This window comes from Cherax quadricarinatus, chromosome 23, assembly GCF_038502225.1.
Source record: "Cherax quadricarinatus isolate ZL_2023a chromosome 23, ASM3850222v1, whole genome shotgun sequence".
Classification (NCBI taxonomy): domain Eukaryota; kingdom Metazoa; phylum Arthropoda; class Malacostraca; order Decapoda; family Parastacidae; genus Cherax; species Cherax quadricarinatus.
In genome coordinates, this window is record NC_091314.1 from 9074049 (window position 1) to 9092757 (window position 18709).

The 18709-nt window shown below is 40.1% G+C and overlaps 1 protein-coding gene across 4 annotated transcripts in view; it reads right to left on the bottom strand.

Moving 5' to 3' along the window:
• Positions 1-18267, bottom strand: part of LOC128685595 (protein lin-9 homolog) — a 100229-nt gene extending 81962 nt beyond the window's left edge. Inside the window, exons 1-5 of one of the 4 annotated variants that reach the window (XM_070087861.1) lie at positions 18177-18259; positions 10468-10583; positions 5103-5201; positions 4750-4899; positions 4415-4459 (exon numbers count right to left, since the gene is read on the bottom strand). In XM_070087861.1, coding sequence (XP_069943962.1) covers positions 4415-4459; positions 4750-4899; positions 5103-5201; positions 10468-10583; positions 18177-18231 — 465 coding nt within the window. In that variant the 5' untranslated portion in view covers positions 18232-18259. Of the gene's footprint in view, positions 1-4414; positions 4460-4749; positions 4900-5102; positions 5202-10467; positions 10584-17911; positions 18144-18176 lie in introns of those variants that run through there. The other 3 variants (XM_070087864.1, XM_070087863.1, XM_070087862.1) reach the window with 3 other exon arrangements.
• Positions 18268-18709: the final 442 nt, after the last annotated feature.

An 18709-nucleotide genomic window follows, 5' to 3' on the forward strand; every position in this document is an offset into this window, starting at 1 on the left:
TGAGGACCATGGTATGCAACAAATCTATAAAGATCATTACATATCTTTCACTTTACAGTAGAAGGAGCAACACAAAGTGTCACAGGTTCTTGTTGATCAAGCACTAACAGAGCTAAACCTCAATGGAAACAGCAATAAATACAACCAGATAATTGAATCTTGACACTAACCAACATTAATCGTAGTGGAAGCTTCAAATATTGCCTTGACTCAATTAAGGGTGAAATATCATGCAAAGACTAAGTGACTATTTCATCATCAGGGTCCAATACACCATAAAAGATCATCAATAGAGACTATTAACCCTTTCAGGGTCCGTCCCGTAGATCTACGGCTTTACGTTCAGGGTCCAAACCATAGATCTACGCCATGAGCTCAGCTCACTCTGATAAACTGTGAGTGGTAAATTTGGGCCTAGATATGAGAGAATACATCTATGTGGTATGTGTGCACCACATAAAACAAATCCTGCAGCACACCGTGTATAAGGAGAGAAAAAAAACTGAGACCGTGATTTTCGATAAAAACAGCGACTTTGCAGTTTTTTGTATGTTTTTTATAGTTTTATTTGCGATTTCTTGGTCTCATTTGATAGAATGGAAGACATATTACAGAAATAGAGATGATTTTGATTGGTTTTAGCACTGGAAATGGCTTGAAACTGAGCTCAAAGTAGCGGAAATGTTAAATTTTTGCCGATGTTCGAGAGTAAACAAACTACCTCACACGTCTAATACACGCCAGCTGGTGGGTCTAATATACATTCACAAATGTGGTGATGATATTTATACAATTATTACAATATTGCATAACAGTAAATCTTCTATTTTTTGGTGTGAATAAAAATTCATTATGTGAATAAAAAATCAAAATGGAATTTATTTGTAAAGCCTCAAAACATAACTAATGAACAGAGGAAATGTTAGTTTAGTGCCAGGAATACCTACATTGTTTATTCTGGACCCTATTTTGAAATTGGAATATTTTGGACTTTGTGTTAAATTGGCCAAATTACCAATTTCCGATCACTTTATTTTGTAGTTGAAACAGTCGACTTGGCGATTTCTTGTGCTCAATCGATAGAAGTAATACTAGTGAAATAGCAAAGAATTTGGTCGACTGGAATAATGTAATTGGCCTAAAATGGGAGTCAAAGTCGGCAAAATCGCCGATTCGTAAATATCGCTGACACATCAAAATTCGCAAGAGCATAATTTCGTCAATTTTCCATCAAATATCGTACTTTTTGTTTTATTACCTTCACAAAAAGATTCTCTACCATTTCATGAGAAAAAATAAAACTTTTTTTTTTTTTTTTTAAATTCTTGGACACTGGGGCACCACTTCAGATTTTGGCCTTGGACCCTGAAAGGGTTAAAGAAATTATAGTACAATCACAACCCTTTCCTGCCAGTGTAGCTCAACAAAGATACCTTTTGCAGCATCTGTGCTGAAGTTTCTAACAGAATAATATGCTTCAGATTAAAAAAACTCAATATATTTAGATGTGGCTATTGTAGTGCAAGAAAACTGGCTTTTAGATTCCAGGAAAGACTTGCTTTTTTCTGGTCTATTTTCACAGGTACAATAGGTGATAATTCATTCTTTAGTCTTTCCAACATCTCCTTGCATGTTGAGTATTCTGAATAATGAGCAGGTTTGCAGTACAGTACTTTTAAAATTTAACCAGGAGATGGCCAATGTGGTAAAAAAAAAAAATGATTCATGCTAACTAGTGCATGGATCATAACAAATGTTATGATCCATGCAATAATTAGCAGACATAATTCACTTGGAGATGTAATAAAAATAAATACAATGTTTCATCCCTCACTGCCTTCCAACCTTCCTGATTTTTGTTGTCTGGTGCCCTCACCAGCAATTACAACATTTTCTGTCATAGTGCACCTAAAATTATTTGATGGCACCTACACATAGTCTACTGTTGGTTGTAATGAACAATGCTTGCATTACTGCATACACTAACAAACACTGTTATAGTTTTCAAGACTATAGTAGCTTCACAGTTTTCTATAACTGTGGGGTCTCCAGGAACATTACCTTTGTGAATACTCAGAAATCACTAATGTTCATACAAGAAGATTTTCAGGTAAATGTGACAAGTCATATGAGTGGAAGATGAGAAGGTAGACCTATTGGAATATTAAGGTGGCACAATCTTCAGGAGCAAGGAGAGCCATAAGCTCTCTTATAGAAGGATGGAATACCTTAATTCTCCCAAAAGAATCTTGACTTGCGTAATTGTAATGACAAGATTGCAAACAAACTATATCACGGGTGGGGCTTGAACTCACCGACGCTTTAGCCACTAACTACGAGTTCAAGCCCCGCATTTTTTTTTTTTTTTTTTTTTTTTTTAAGGAATCTTTATCCAAGAAACTGAAAATGCCCTACTCTTCCTTGAATCAAATTTGATTACCTTCCACTCCACAGAAGCTACATGACTCCTACAGTTTTAGCATTTCCCCACGAATATACATTGGAAAAGGGGGTTGTAAATACAGTGGACCCCCGCTTAACGATCACCTCCAAATGCGACCAATTATGTAAGTGTATTTATGTAAGTGCGTTTGTACGTGTATGTTTGGGGGTCTGAAATGGACTAATCTACTTCACAATATTCCTTATGGGAAAAAATTCGGTCAGTACCGGCACCTGAACATACTACTGGAATGAAAAAAGTTCGTTAACCGGGGGTCCACTGTAGTATGGAAATACTAACACCATGGATACACACACACATACAATTCAGGAATGAAGTCCCTCGTGGCAAAACGTTTCCTTTAAATTCTTGAAGTCTTGAACTATGAACGATTTTTTTCTTTTTAACAAGTCGGCCGTCTCCCACCGATGCAAGGTGACCCAAAAAGAAAAACATTCGCAAAAAGAAAATACTTTCATCATCATTCAACACTTCGTCTTTGCAGAGGCGCCCAGATACAACAGTTTAGAAGCATATATAACATGCCCCTCCAAACTGCCAATATCCCAAACCCCTCCTTTAAAGTGCAGGCATTGTACTTCCCATTTCCAGGACTCAAGTCCGGCTATATAAAAATAACTGGTTTCCCTGAATCCCTTCACTAAATATTACCCTGCTCACATTCCAACAGCTCATCAGGTCCCAAAAACTATTCGTCTCCATTCACTCCTATCTGACACACATGCTTGCTGGAAGTCCAAGCCCCTCGTCCACAAAACCTCATTTACTCCCTCCCTCCAACCTTTTCAAGGACGACCCCTACCCCACCTTTCTTCCCCTACAGATTTATATGCTCTCCAAGTCATTCTACTCTGATCCATTCTCTCTAAATGACCAAACCACCTCAACAACCCCTTTTCAGCTCTCTGACTAATACTTTTATTAACTTCACACCTCCTCCTAATTTCCACACTCCAAATTCTCTGCATATTTACACCATACATTGCCCTTAGACAGGACATCTCCACTGCCTCCAGCCTCCTCCTCGCTGCAGCATTTGCAACCCAAGCTTCACACCCATGTAAGTGTGTTGGTACCACAATACTTTCATACATTCCCTTCTTTGCCTCCATGGATAACTTTTTTTTGTCTCCACAGATACCTCAATGCACCACTCACCTTTTTTCCTTTATCAATTCAATGGTTAACCTCATCCTTCATAACCCCATCCGCTGACAAGTCAACTCCCAAATATCTGATCAAAACATTCACTTCTTCCATACTGTGATTATATAAGTTGCATTAGTGAGGAAAGCATGTTCCTATAATCAACTGATTATTTATATCAAAATTATTAAGACCAATACCAATCATTTTGGTGCTCCACTAGTGATTACATCAAGAGGATACCTGTCATCGTGTAAGTGTTTTCATTTTCCTTTCAAAGCAAAAAAATCCTCCATTCATTTTTAAGAATTTATCTTTAAAATGCTCCTAAATTTAGCTTTCTAAAATAGAATTATAATATTCTTATATCAAAAATGTGTGCGTGTGTGTAATGGGAGTAATGATACTCAATTTAGTCATTCCAATGATGATGATAGACCTCAGCAATCACCTCATGAATTATTACATAGCCAATGAGATACTAGACTTCTACTTACAATGCTTTCTTGATTTAATATCTCCTAAAGTTGCAAATACAGAAGCCATCTTAATACAAGTTACTGACTCATGTATATGTACCTGCATTTTAAAGTCAATGTCATCGAATGACAAGGGTGTTGCACATGAGACTGCAAGGTAAAACTTTTAAGAATTTTTTAATACTGTATTTCCACTTAAGATAGCAATATGACTAGATAAAATTAAAACTGCATACTTTATAAGAAGTAAAGCTAAGAGACTGTATTTCTAAGCTACTGAAAAGACAAATTATGAAGCAGAATACCGCAAAGCCCCCAACATTACCGTGGTAATGACTGGAGTGTACTGGATCCCACTCAGGCCGTCACTCTGCAAACAAAATGTAAGCATCTATTGCCAATACTGTTCTTGAGAAGATAAATTTAATAAATAAAATATGGTAATGTAAGACATTATCTAAGGTATGGCCCAGTTACCCACCTTTGTGCATTTTAGATTGTTATATGGTCACAAATAAGAATAGCACAATAATATTAAGGGTCTTAATTTTAATCTCTTAATAATTACCTGTTGCATGTGTGACATTAGACTTATGTTGTTTCTAAGCTACACAATCTAAGAGTACAAAATAATACACATACAACTTCACTGAATCATACCATCTTAACTGGAGCAAGTGGTAGAGGCTGTGGGTTAGGTTGTTTTTTAGGTGTGCCACGAGGAGTCTTTTTCGGTGATTTAGCTTGTGTTGGGGAGCTCACCAGGTCATCATCAAAATACAAACGGTTTTTCTTTCTCATACGAGCAGGCTATGGAAAACATTAAAAGACTTACATGAAGCAAGATCACTATCTCTTCCCAAATACATTTCATGCCCATCTATTTTCAACTCAAATTTGAAGGAAGATACCATTTAGCTGATACTAATAATTTTTTTTTAAACAGCCTTTTGCTTTTTATATTACACAAAGTGTATAGAAAAAAATAGTAAAATTCTTATACAACTTATTACCATTCCTCTGCGATTTAGCTGGATGCTGGGCTCCTTGGAGGGGGATGGGCGATCTTCTCCCACTCTATGCAACCCAAGAGCAGATAAAGGAGAGAAATCCTGAAGAAAGAGCAAACATTTAGTTGCCTTACAAGTATGCTTCATAAATGGGGAAAAATTAACTGGTAAAGCCAGCTTGTGTAATTTTATTACTTTATTAATACTCTTGCTATGAAGAAAAAAGATTCATAGAATTAAAGAAAATAAAGCAGAGAGAGACAGAGACAGAGAGAGACAGAGACAGAGAGAGACAGAGACAGAGAGAGACAGAGACAGAGAGACAGTAGAGAGTGATCTGGCAGAAGGCATAGTCACTTGTCAACCCCTCGGCTATGTTGAATCGTCTGACCACAAGGCTGTTTTTACGACACTTAAGATCCCAACCGAACGAGGTAAGGAGTCCACACGCACAACCTGGCTATAGGAAAAAGGTAATTGGCCAGCCCTTCGCACTGAGCTTGCCACCACCAATTGGAATGCTCTTCTCCAAGGGGATGTTGACAACCAACTGAAAGCCTTCACTGGACACATCCTTAATCTACAACAAGAACACATTCCTCACCGGCAATATGTGACGAAGCCTACGGATCAGCCTTGGTTTGGCTTTCGTTGTAGAGAGGCTGCTACTGCTAAGTACAAAGCATGGCAAAGGAGTAAGAGACATCCTACCACCTATAACAGGAACTTGCACAGGCAAGCCTGTAGACATATGGGTGACGTTCAAAAGTGGGCCATTGCTAAATGGGAGGTGGACACTAAAAGAAAGCTAGCATCAGGTAGGGTAGGCTCCAAAACCTGGTGGTCCCTGGTCAAGGACAGACAAGGTTATCTGCCTGATGAACTCATTCCACCTCTAAATCAACAGGATGGGACCACCTCTACTAGTAGTCAAGAGAAGGCGGACCTCTTTGCTGAACACTTTGCTACCAAAATGCAAGTTCCTGATCCAGCAAGGGACTCTCCTTGGCTAGCTGCAAGAACTGTGTCAAAACTGTCAGTGGTGACAATAAGGCAGGAGGAGGTGCATTTCCTTCTTAAATCGCTTGACCAAGAAAAGGCTGTGGGCCCAGACAAGTTGAGCCCAATATTGCTGAGAAGATGTGCAGACCAGCTAGCAGCACTTCTAACTCGCATCTTTCAGCACTGCCTAGTACAGTGTAAATGGCCCTCTCTATGGAAAGAGGCAAATGTAGTCCCTGTTCACAAAAAGAAGAGCAGAGCAGAAATCAGCAACTACAGACCAGTGTCACTCCTGTCAATCACTGGTAAGAACCTTGGAGACAATAATCTCAAGACAAATGAGTTTTTTGACTATCACTCACTACTTTGTGATCGTCAATATGGCTTCAGGAAAGGTTACTCTGCTGCTGATCTGTTGTTAAACCTCTCCACTAAGTGGCACCAGTCACTAGATGAATCCAAAGTCAGCTGTGTGGTAGCACTGGACATTGCTGGCGCTTTCGACCGGGTGTGGCACCAGGGCCTCTTAGCAAAATTTCAAGCACTGTCTATGTCTCCTCAGTGATTACCTTCATGGTAGATCTCTAAGTGTAGTTCTCAATGGAACGGAATCAGCAAGACATCCTATTGGGGCAAGTGTTCCACAAGGAAGCGTGCTGGGACCATTGTTATGGAATGTCTACTTCAACGACCTTCTTCATCTCATCCCAGAATCACATGCATATGCAGACAACTGCACACTGACATTCACTTATCCAAGAGAAGAAATGCCAGCTGCTCTAAGCTACATCAATCACCAGCTGAGAGCTATATCAGCTTGGGGAAATAGATGGCAAGAAATATTTGCACCTGAGAAAACGCAAATGATGATTGTCTCTAGGCACCATGATGGTAATGCTGTTGCAGTAGTAAGGATGAATGGGAGGGTGTTGGCACCTGGAGAAGAAGTTGATATCCTTGGGGTGAAATTTGACTCCAAACTAACCATGAAGAACCATGTTGTAAATCTTGCAAACAAGGCAGCCAGGAAGCTTACAGCACTTCGCCGTATCTCGCATCTACTTGACAGTAGGGGTTGCAAGATTCTGTACGAGGCACAAGTACGCTCGCACCTTGAGTATGCTCCACTTTCTTGGTTTGCCTGCCCCCCCTCTCATCTGCGACTGCTTGACAGAGTAGAGAACAGAGCAAGATGTCTCATCTCTCGCCTTGACCCATCCTGGACAGATCTGTCATTTCAGCAGAGCCTTCAACATAGGAGGGATGTGGGTGGCCTTACTGTTATGTACAAGGCCAATATTGTCAAAGTACCACACTTGGATCCACTTCGAGGACAGCGTGAAACAAGCTTTTATGCCACAAGACGGGCACTCTGGCTGTACCCTTCTCCAGAACATCACTCCATCTGAGATCATATATACCCAGGATGACTCCGTAAGTTTTCCATCAAATTTCATACTTTTGGTGTCATTATGATTGGGAAAAGATTCTCTATCTTTTCACAAGAAAAAAATTTTTTTTTTTTTTTTTTTTTTTTGAAATTTGGGGGACCCTGAGAACAAGTCTCTGAGAGGGCCTGCAGACCCTGAAAGGGTTAAGATCCCAACAGAACAAGGTGAGGAGTCCACACGCACAACCTGGCTATGGGAAAGAGATAATTGGCCAGCCCTTTGCTCTTAGCTCGCCACCACCGATTGGAATGCTCTTCTCCACTGGACACATCCTTAATCTACAGCAAGAACACATTCCTCACTGGCAATACGTGACGAAGTCTGCAGATCAGCCTTGGTTTGGCTTTCGTTGTAGAGAGGCTGCTACTGCTAAGTACAAGGCATGGCGAAGTTATAAGAGACATCCTACCACCTATAACAGGAACTTGCACAGGCAAGCCTGTAGGCACATGGGTGACGTTCAAAAGTGAGCCATCGCTAAATGGGAGATGGACACAAAAAGAAAGCTAGCATCAGGTAGGGTAGGCTCCAAAACCTGATGGTCCCTGGTCAAGGACAGACAAGGTTATTTGCATGAAGAACTCATTCCACCTCTAAATCAACAGGATGGGATCACCTCTGCTAGTAGTCAAGAGAAAGCTGACCTCTATGCCAAACACTTTGCTACCAAAATGCAAGTTCCTGATCCAGCAAGGGACCCTCCTTGGCTAGCTGCAAGAACTGTGTCAAAACTGTCAGTGGTGACAATAAAGCAGGAAGAGGTGTATTTCCTTCTTAAATCGCTTGACCAAGAAAAGGCTGTGGGCCCAGACAAGTTGAGCCCAAGATTGCCGAGATGTGCAGACCAGCTAGCAGCACTTCTAACTCGCATCTTTCAGCACTGCCTGGTACAGTGTAAATGGCCTTCTCTATGGAAAGAGGGAAATGTAGTCCCTGTTCACAAAAAGAAGAGCAGAGCAGAAATTAGCAACTACAGACCAGTGTCACTCCTGTCAATCACTGGCAAGCTCCTTGAGACAATAATCTCAAGACAAATGACAGTTTTTTGACTACCACTCACTACTTTGTGACTGTCAATATGGCTTCAGGAAAGGTTACTCTGCTGCTGATCTGTTGTTAAACCTCTCCACTAAGTGGCACCAGTCACTGGATGAATCCAAAGTCAGATGTGTGATAGCACTGGACATTGCTGGTGCTTTCGACAGGGTGTGGCACCAGGGCCTCTTAGCAAAGCTCCAAGCTCTGGGAATTGCAGGCTCTACACTATGTCTCCTCAGTGATTACCCTCATGGTAGATCTCTAAGGGTAGTTCTCAATGGAACAGATTCAGCAAGACATCCTATTGGGGCAAGTGTTCCACAAGGAAGCATTCTGGGACCATTGTTATGGAATGTCTACTTCAATAACCTTCTTCATCTCATCCCAGAATCCCATGCATATGCAGATGACTGTACACTGACATTCACTTATCCAAGAGAAGAAATGCCAGCTGCTCTAAGCTACATCAATCACCAGCTGAGAGCTATATCAGCTTGGGGAAATAGATGGCAAGTAACATTTGCACCTGAGAAAACACAAATGATGATGGTCTCTAGGCACCATGATGGTAATGCCAGTGCAGTAGTAAGGATGAATGGGAGGGTGTTGGCACCTGGGGAACAAGTTGATATCCTTGGGGTGAAATCTGACTCCAAACTGACCATGAAAAACCACGTTGTAAATCTTGCAAACAAGGCAGCCAGGAAGCTTACAGCACTTCGCCATATCTGGCTTCTGCTTGACAGCAGGCGTTGCAAGATTTTGTACGAGGCACAAGTACGCTCACACCTTGAGTATGCTCCACTTTCTTGGTTCGCCTGCCCCCCCCTTCTCATCTGCGACTGCTTGACAGAGTAGAGAACAGAGCAAGACGTCTCATCTCTCGCCTGGACCAATCCTGGATAGATCTGTCATTTCAGCAGAGCCTTCAACACAGGAGGGATGTGGGTGGCCTTACTGTTATGTACAAGGCCAATATTGTCTAAGTACCACACCTGGATCCACTTCGAGGACATCGTGAAGCAAGCTTCTATACCACAAGATGGGCTGAAAGCAGCAACTTCACTCTGGCTGTACCCTTCTCCAGAACATCACTGTATCTGAGATCATTAATCCCCAGGATGACTCGAGTATGGAACACATTCATACAGCATTATGATGTCAGTGAGATAAAGTCAGTTGATCAGATGAAAATGCTGGCCCACAGATAGGTCCAACTTCATCCTGTTCCTTACTTGTATGTCTCATAACAATAAAAATACTTGTATGTTTCATAACAGTAAAAATGCTTTCAAATGAGCTGATGTAGGTAACAGCTCTTAGCTTGTCAATAAAGTTAGGAATCCTTAGCCTGTAAATAGCTTGTCAATAAATCTAGGAATCCCTAACCTTGTCAAACCCTGTGTAAAAAAAAAAAAAAAAAAAAAATTCTCTTCACTAGCAAGTGATGACATGGCCCAAATGATAACTGATAAGTGTTGCATATAAAAAGAAAATCAATATGATAAAATGTTGGTCAACTACAGTACTTTGATGAAGGTGTAATGAAACGCCAATGATTTAAATCTGCTGCACAAACGGCTAGAATACAAGCATTTTCTATGAAGTAAGATTTACAATGCGTTGACCTATGATGACATTCAATACTCTTGTTGATACAAAGTTGTCCTGTACAGTAATACACACTTACACAAAAGCAAACTATCCCTCAAAAATAAAATCATTCATATTAGCAAGCACACAGGGAAAACTATCACCTGAAGTTAAAACCCCCACCAATTAAAAAACATTAAATTTTTTTGCTAAAATTTCTTAGAAATCTTAATTTTTAATTAGGTAAGCAGTAATGTTTTCAGAATAACAAGACAATACAATACCTGCTGTGATTCCTGTGGTTGTGAAAAGGCTGAGGATGATGATGACGATGATGATGAAGAGAAGCCACCATTTTTGAAGGTCAAAAGCAGCTCTGCTTGCTGCTCTGCTGACTGACCTTGATGTAAAACATATAAAAAAAAACATTATAAATACAGACTAACTATTGAGTTACTCTGTAAAATGCTGTTCTCAGAAACATTATGGGAAGCTCCTGTTTTCTTACAGAGTGGCTGTGTGCAGTAATGTCGCACAGTCACTCAAGAGCTACACATGAACACATGCAGAGCTGTGCAAGTGAGATGGACCCTTGCTGATTTTTACACAGCAGCTCAGCCTTTAATACTTGCCCCAATGTGCATAGAGAGGAATCTCTCTCTCTCATGATGACAATTCAGTCTGTCCTGGACCACTGTCAAGTCACAATATGACTTGACAAAATGGTCCAGGATGCACTGTAACATTATCAAAGGGTTCCTTTCTTTAGTGGGTTTTTGGTGAACTGCTCCAGCCACAGTATTGTGACTCATTATTCTTTATTATTACCCTTTTTTGCAAGGTTGGAAGCAACTTGCAAAAAAAAAAAAAAAAAAAAAAAAGGGGGGGGGGGGGGGCTGAATTGTTACACAAAACAATAAACAAAAAGGGCCATTTGAATTGTGATGCCTGTGCACTTCTGGCAAGACAGCTGTTGAATGAATGATGATGAATGGGTTTCCTTTTTTTTTTGGGGGGGGGGACATACCATGGTGGGATATAGCCAGTGAGTAACAGAAAATAATAAAAATAATTATATAATTACTGTTATAGTAGGTAAAACTACTTACTCTTTCATGCTAGAGGTACCTCAAAGACCCACTCACTACACATTTCAATCAAGAAAATAATTTGTAAGAATATATCAAAAGCCTAAAAAAATCACTAAAATTATTAATTATATTGTACACCCAATTTTGATGAAGTAACAAGGCAAACTAATGTACAAGACATTCAATTATTCATAAATGATACAACTATTGTACTAAATTACATATTTATGTACAAGTTTATAATAGGAAAATAGTGACACTAAGACCTTGGTTAGTATGGATACCACAAAACTTAATGAGAGACTCAACCCCCTCCCCTCCCTTAGCACATAATCAACTTTCCCTTTCACCCACAGCATCATTCTCAAATGTATTATCCCTTTTCCTACACCACACTATATTCCTTCCTTGCTGCCATTCCTTTACATCCTAACATCACTCATTCCCTTGCCTCACTTCACTTTCTAAGAGATACAAATATCCAACAAAAAATAAAAACTCTAGACAGAACCTGAAATCAGAAAATGTGTATTACAGAATTTAGTGATCTACAAATACAAATGAAATACCAAACAAAAGTGTAGAAATAAAGGACAGATAAGCAGAGAAGGCACACATCATACCACTTTAGAGACAAAGCTCTCAGGAATAATAAACAATTTAATATTCCCAGAAGGGTACCATAATGAGGAGAGAGAGAAAACAGAAGAGAAGTAGCATTAATGATCAGGAACAAGAGTTGCAGGGAATTCACCTATGTTAAGGATCAATCTTTGGACTGATCCTTAACATAGGTGACTATTAGTCTCCACAAGTCTCTCAGACTTATGGAGACTAATAGAAAAGTTCACTAGACAGCATATAAGAGAAACCACAATATGAACAGAAAATGAACTGGCAAAACTCAATCTTGTTTTCACCCTTAGCAAACAATGAGAGGGCAAAGGAAGCTGAAAGATTCAAGAGTGACATATTGTAGCATCAGAGGCCAACACTAAACCAAAGCTACTTCACTACCACATAAGATGACCATAAAAAACCAAGTGATAAAGCTGAAGATGAAAGGGGTACTAACTGCAGATGACAGAGGTATGAAAATAGGTAAACAGTAAATTTGAGTAGGGCTTCACAAAAGGAAGTAGGGAGTTACCTCAAGGGACTGCGTTAAAACTCAGAACAGGCCAACAGGAGCTACAAAACAATAAGACAACAAAAAGAACTTTTTTTTTTATACACACACTGGCCATCTCCCATCAAGGTAGGCTGACCGAAAAAAAGAAGAAACCCTTTCACCATCACTCAATCCATCACTGTCTTACCACAGGCATGCCAATACTACAGTTCAAAACTCCAAATATCCAAACCCCTCCTTGAGAGTGCAGGCACTATACTTCCCATCTCCAGGACTCAAGTCCAGCTAACCAGTTTCCCTGAATCCCTTCATAAATGTTACCTTGCTCACCCTCCAACAACACTTGCCTCCACTTACTCCTATCTGGCATGCTCACATGCTTGCCAGATGTCTAAGCCCTTTGCACACAAAACCTTCACTCAGTCTTTCTAACTCTTACTACGATGTCCCTTACCCCATTTTCCCACCACTTAAGATTTATATGCTCTCCAAGTCATCCTATTTTGTTATATCTTCTCTAAATGCCCAAACCACCTCAGCAACCCCTATTTAGACCTCTGGATAATACTTTTAGTAATCCTGCACCTTCTCTAATCTCCAAGCTACGAATTTTCTGCATAATATTCACACCACACACTGCCCTTGGACATGACATTTCCACCGCAACATTCATAAACCATGCTTCACATCCACATAAGAATGTTGATATACCTGGAGGGTGTTTCAAGAGTCAACGCCCCCATGGCCCATTCCATGACCAGGCCTCGTGGTGGATCAGGGGCTGATCAACCAGGCTGCACACAAACCGACAACAAACCACAGCCTGGATGGTCAGAAATTGACTTTAGGTGCTTGTCCAGCTCCTTGAAGACAGCCAGGGGCTATTGGTAATCTCATATATATATGCTGCAAGGCAGTTGAACAGTCTTAGCATACTCATGGTGCCCCTGCTTTTCACTGTGGGGATGTTGCACCACCTGCTGAGTCTTTTGCTATCATAGGGCAATTTCCATGTGCAGATTTGAGACTAGCCCTTCTTAAGATTTTCCAAGTGTATATTATCATGCATCTCTCTCGCTTGCATTCGAAGGAGTACATGTCAAGGGACCTTTATTGTACTTATACTTGCAGTGAAAGTTATCTCTATATTCTCCAGGTCTACAATTTCACCTGCCTTGAAGCAGCTTTAGTGTAGAGCAATATTCCAGCCTAGAGAGAACAAACAATTTGAAGAAAATCATCATTGGCTTGGTATCACCTAGTTTTGAAGTTTCTTATTATCTATTCTATCATTTTCCTAGCAGATGTGGTAGGCACATTGTTGTGATCTTTGAAAGTGAGATTCTCTGACATTATCACTCCCAGATCCTTCACATTAGTTTTTTGCTCTATTGTGTGGTTGGAATTTGTTTTATACTCTGATCTAGTTTTTATTTCCTAGAGTTTTCCATAGTGGAGTAATTAAAATTTGTCTTCACTGAACTTCATATTGTTCCCTGAGGCCCATTTAAAGGCTTGGTTAATGTCCACTTGGAGATTTGCAATGGATAGCACTTGTGCAAATTCTGGTATCATCAGCAAAGGAGGACATGGTGCTGTGGCCTACATCTATGTCAGATATAAGGATGAGGAAAAGGATGGAAGCGAGTACTGTGCCTTGTGGAACAAAGATTTTCACTATAGTCGCCCCTGACTTTACTCTATTTACTATTACTCTCCGTGTTCTATTTGTTAGGAAGTTATAGATCCATCTACCCACTTTTCCTGTTATTCCTTTATCATGCATTTTGTGTGCTATTACGCTATGATCACACCTGTCAGAGGGTTTGGTAAAGGCTGTGTATACTACATCTGCATTTTCGGTCCTCCAGTAAATCCAAGACCATGTCATAGTGGTCCAATAGTTGTGAGTGGCAGAAGTGATCTGCTCTAAACACATGCTGCCCTTGGTTTAGTAATTGCTGGTTATCTAAGTGGTTCTTGATCTTGCTTCTTAGAACCCTTTCAAAGATTTTTATGATGCGGGACGTTTAGTGCTATTGGTCCGTAATTCTTTGCAATTGCTTTACTGGCACTTTTTAGTGAGTGGTACCACTGGAGAAGGAGAGGGGCCACTGACCCCCAAAACCCTCTCCAGGTATACTATATGGAGTGGTACTATAATATCGTATATTCCCATTCTTGCCTTCATGAATAACATTCCTTGTCTCCAGATACCTCATTGTACCACTCACCTTTTTCCTCATGTCAACTCTATGATTCACCTCATCTTTCATAGACCCATCTGCTGACAAGTCTACCTCCAAATATCTGAACACATTCACTTCCTCCATACTCCCTCCCTCCAATCTGATATTCAATCCTTCATTACTTAAATTTTTTGTTACCCTCTGCATTTTTTCTTCAGAATCTCACAAACTATATATTATAAAACTATTAAGGAAGATTGACAATAATAACCCAAACAACATATCTCCATGGACATTAACTGCCCTTCAGTTAATGTCCATGGAGATAAGCACAGTGAACAAGACTATGATCTCACAGATGCAGCTGTTGGGAGAAATCCTTACTATCCAAACCAGACCTCAATGACCCTATCAGAGATCTTGGTTTGACAAAGTCAAACACTGAGCTTTTGATTTCAAGGCTCAAGAAGTGGGACTTGGTGGATGAAAGTGTGCAAGTGACAAGCCAAAGAAAACGTCACCATTTCTCAAGCTTCTTCACCAATGAAGACAGGTTGTGCTACCGTAATGATGTATCAAGCCTGTCTGATGCAATTGCAATTGTATGCAATCCAGATAAGTGGAGACTCTTCATTGACAGCTACTCCAGAAGCCTAAAAGCTGTACTTCTGCAAAATGGGAACAAGTATCCCGCTCATCCCTTGGTTCATTCAGTGCAGCTTAAGGAGGATTACAACAGTGTCGACTTTTACTGGAAGCTTTGAACTATAAGTATGGCTGGGAGGTTACTGGAGACTTCAAAATGGTGGCATTTTTGATGGGACTCCATGGAGATTTTACCAAGTTTCCCTGTTATCTCTGTCAGTGGGATAGCAGAGACAGAGCAACACATTACCAGAGGAAGCACTTGCCTCAAAGGGCTGAGTTCTCATTAGGAAGACATAATATTAAACATAAACCATTGGTGGATCCTCAAAAGGCTCTGTTCCCTCCATTACACATCAAACTAGGGCTAATGAAACAGTTTGTTACAGCTCTTGACAAAGAATCTGCAGCACATGAAAATCACTCACAACGAAAGCAAAAGACTAGGCAGATGATGCAACATCCCCCCCAATGAAAACCAGGGGTGTCACTAGTGCATTAAGAGACAATACAGCAAGTGTCAGGGGCCTGACACTGTTCAACTGCCTCCCAGCATACATAAGGGGGATTACCAATAGACCCCCTGGCTGTCTTCAAGCAGGCACTGGACAAGTACCGAAAGTCAGTACCTGACCAGCCGGGCTGTGGCTCGTACGTTGGATTGCGTTCAGCCAGCAGTAACAGCCTGGTTGATCAGGCTCTGATCCACCAGATGGTCTGGTCACAGACCAGGCCGCGGGGGCGTTGACCCCCGGAACTCTCTCCAGGTAAACTCCAGGTATATCTTCAAGACTTCTTTCCCAAGCTATCAGAGGCAAAGGTGAAGGATGGCACCTTTGCTGGACCACAAGTCAGGAAAATCATGGAGTGCTCAGAATTTCCAAATAAGCTCACAAAGAAGGAAAAAGAAACCTGGGAGAGTTTTGTTGCTGTAGCACAGGGCTTTCTGGGCAACAACAAGGCTGACAATTATGTGGAACTTGTTGAGACCTTGGTAAAAAGCTATGGTCAAATGGGCTGTAGGATGTCCCTTAAGGTCCATATCCTTGATGCTCATTTTGACAATTTCAAGGAGAATATGGGAGCATACTCAGAGGAGCAAGGGGAGCGCTTCCACCAAGATATAATGGACTTTGAGCACAGATATCAGAAATCTTATAATGAAAACATGACGGGAGACTACATGCTCGCAAATCTAGAAAAACTGCTCATTTTTAACTTTATAAATATGTTTCACTAAGTTTAAAATAAAAATTTTGTAAATTTTATTTTATGTAAATTTTATTTATTATATGTTTTTGTTTTATATCCAAAACTAGCAAATAATATTGAAATTTAGCCATTTTTTATCAAAAATTCATCCTGTAAGCCACAAAAACAAAGTTTAAAAGGAATAATGGGCATTTTCTATTGTTTTGCAATATAAGGAATTGGAAAATAACACTTGCCAGGAACAAAAATTGTTACAGTGTAATTAATCAGAATTTTCACAATAAAAGGTATACTGCAACCAAACTAGTACCAGAACTTAACAGCATACACTCTGAGGAGTGACTGATTGAAATAAACCTGACAACCTTTGGCAGAATTGACTAGGGAAGACAACAGTTTAATGTACAAAATTTTGAGGAAATAATAGAGCAGATAGAGATAGACTCGATTAAAGGACAAAATAACATATGTTGAAGCTGATAAGAGAGATGAGCCACTGAGGTGTTAGGGAGTAAGTCTCAGGGTGGTTGAAATATGGAAGGTAAACTATACACTACTACAAGAAGCCTATCACTTTATCTGACTTTTCTGGGTAATCTTAGGTAATTTACATGCTATTATGTATGATAACTGTAATCACCTAAATTTGCCTAACTGTACCTAAATAAACTAATTTACTAACCAAAATGATAAAAACCCAGGTGGCCAGAACCAAAAATGCTGATCAAAGTAGTAATGGTGGCAGAACCAGTAACAGACCTGATCCTTGGCAAGCAACTCAGTGAATATTGTACATGTAACAGATATGCAACACAATACAAACAGGCAAAACTAAAATTGAACATACAACAGACAATGTACACAAATGCAACACACAAACACAACAAATGCTGGCATACTGCACATACACATCTATGAACAGACAACACAAACACATACAAATGCAACATACAGATACCACATACAACACGCATCTAGCCAACACATACATACATAGACAAATTCCAAAATGAGATATCATATACAAAGGCACAATACACAGACAGCATAGCTCTGCTTTTGTAGCTGTAAAGATGTAGCTAATTACACAATTAACAGATATAACACATGTAGACAGCACACACACAACACACCGAGAAAACAGACAAAATACACACAAAGTTACACAACTACACAATACTCTCAAGTTTCTAACAGGTGTAGAATTCAACTCTTCCTGACATAATAATAATGAGAACCTGCCTTCTTTACACATGTATTCCATAAGTTAAAATCTAGCCTACTTATCAATTAAAACTAGCCTGTGTTCTGACTACCAATTATCAAGCACGCAATAAATAAGGTCAATCCTTCCCGCATCTGACAGTCTATCAGAACTCTCGATTTTGACCATTTTAAGCTCTGTACACTACCCGTAAGTCCCACAATAGTTATGAAATATCCCTAAACAACACCAAACCTGCGTGATAACATAGGGTAGCTGCCGAGGGAAAGTTTGGAGGTGGAGGTGAATATTTTTACATTTGAGTGTTACGCCATTCCTGTAGGAGAGCTAAATGTAAACAATCATGAGGACACATAGGTACTTTAACACCTATGTGCCAATTATGCAGGCAGCAGCACATTGGGAAGCCTTTCCAGGGCACCACGGCACCTTGCTCAACACCCTACACCAGTTACCACCTCAGGGGGAATGTAAAACACGCGAATATCGCTGAAATTACCCAACTCGCTTTCAAGAGTGTCCGCCATATTATGTGGCTGCGGCTCCTGATGCATTATGGGAAAGGCGCGGTCGATCCGGTTCCCAAACTTACCTATACCTCTCTACCCTCCATTACCCTCGCTAACCTATAAAATATCTAATGGAATCGGCCCTTCAGTGCGTGTTATTAACGCTAATGACCATAGGCTTTTAGATATCTTGATTATCAATCGAGGGAATATATAGTATATATGAGGCAAAATTCGCCAGTGGTCATCGCGAGGAATGCGTCGCCTACCTAGACCGCCGCATTTTAGATTCATTTTATTCTATATATATTTATTCCGAGGTTCCATACAGTCTATTGTAATGATCAGTTGATAAAGTATACATTGAGGTTACCTTGGAATTTTTCTGAAATAACGTCTATTGCATATAAATTAATATTTTGAGGGCAAGAGTCTCACTAACACCAAGGCCAGTCAGGCTGATAAGATACACTTGTGTCCCTAACTATGTTAAATAACTTAGTTATCAGATTATGCACCTTTG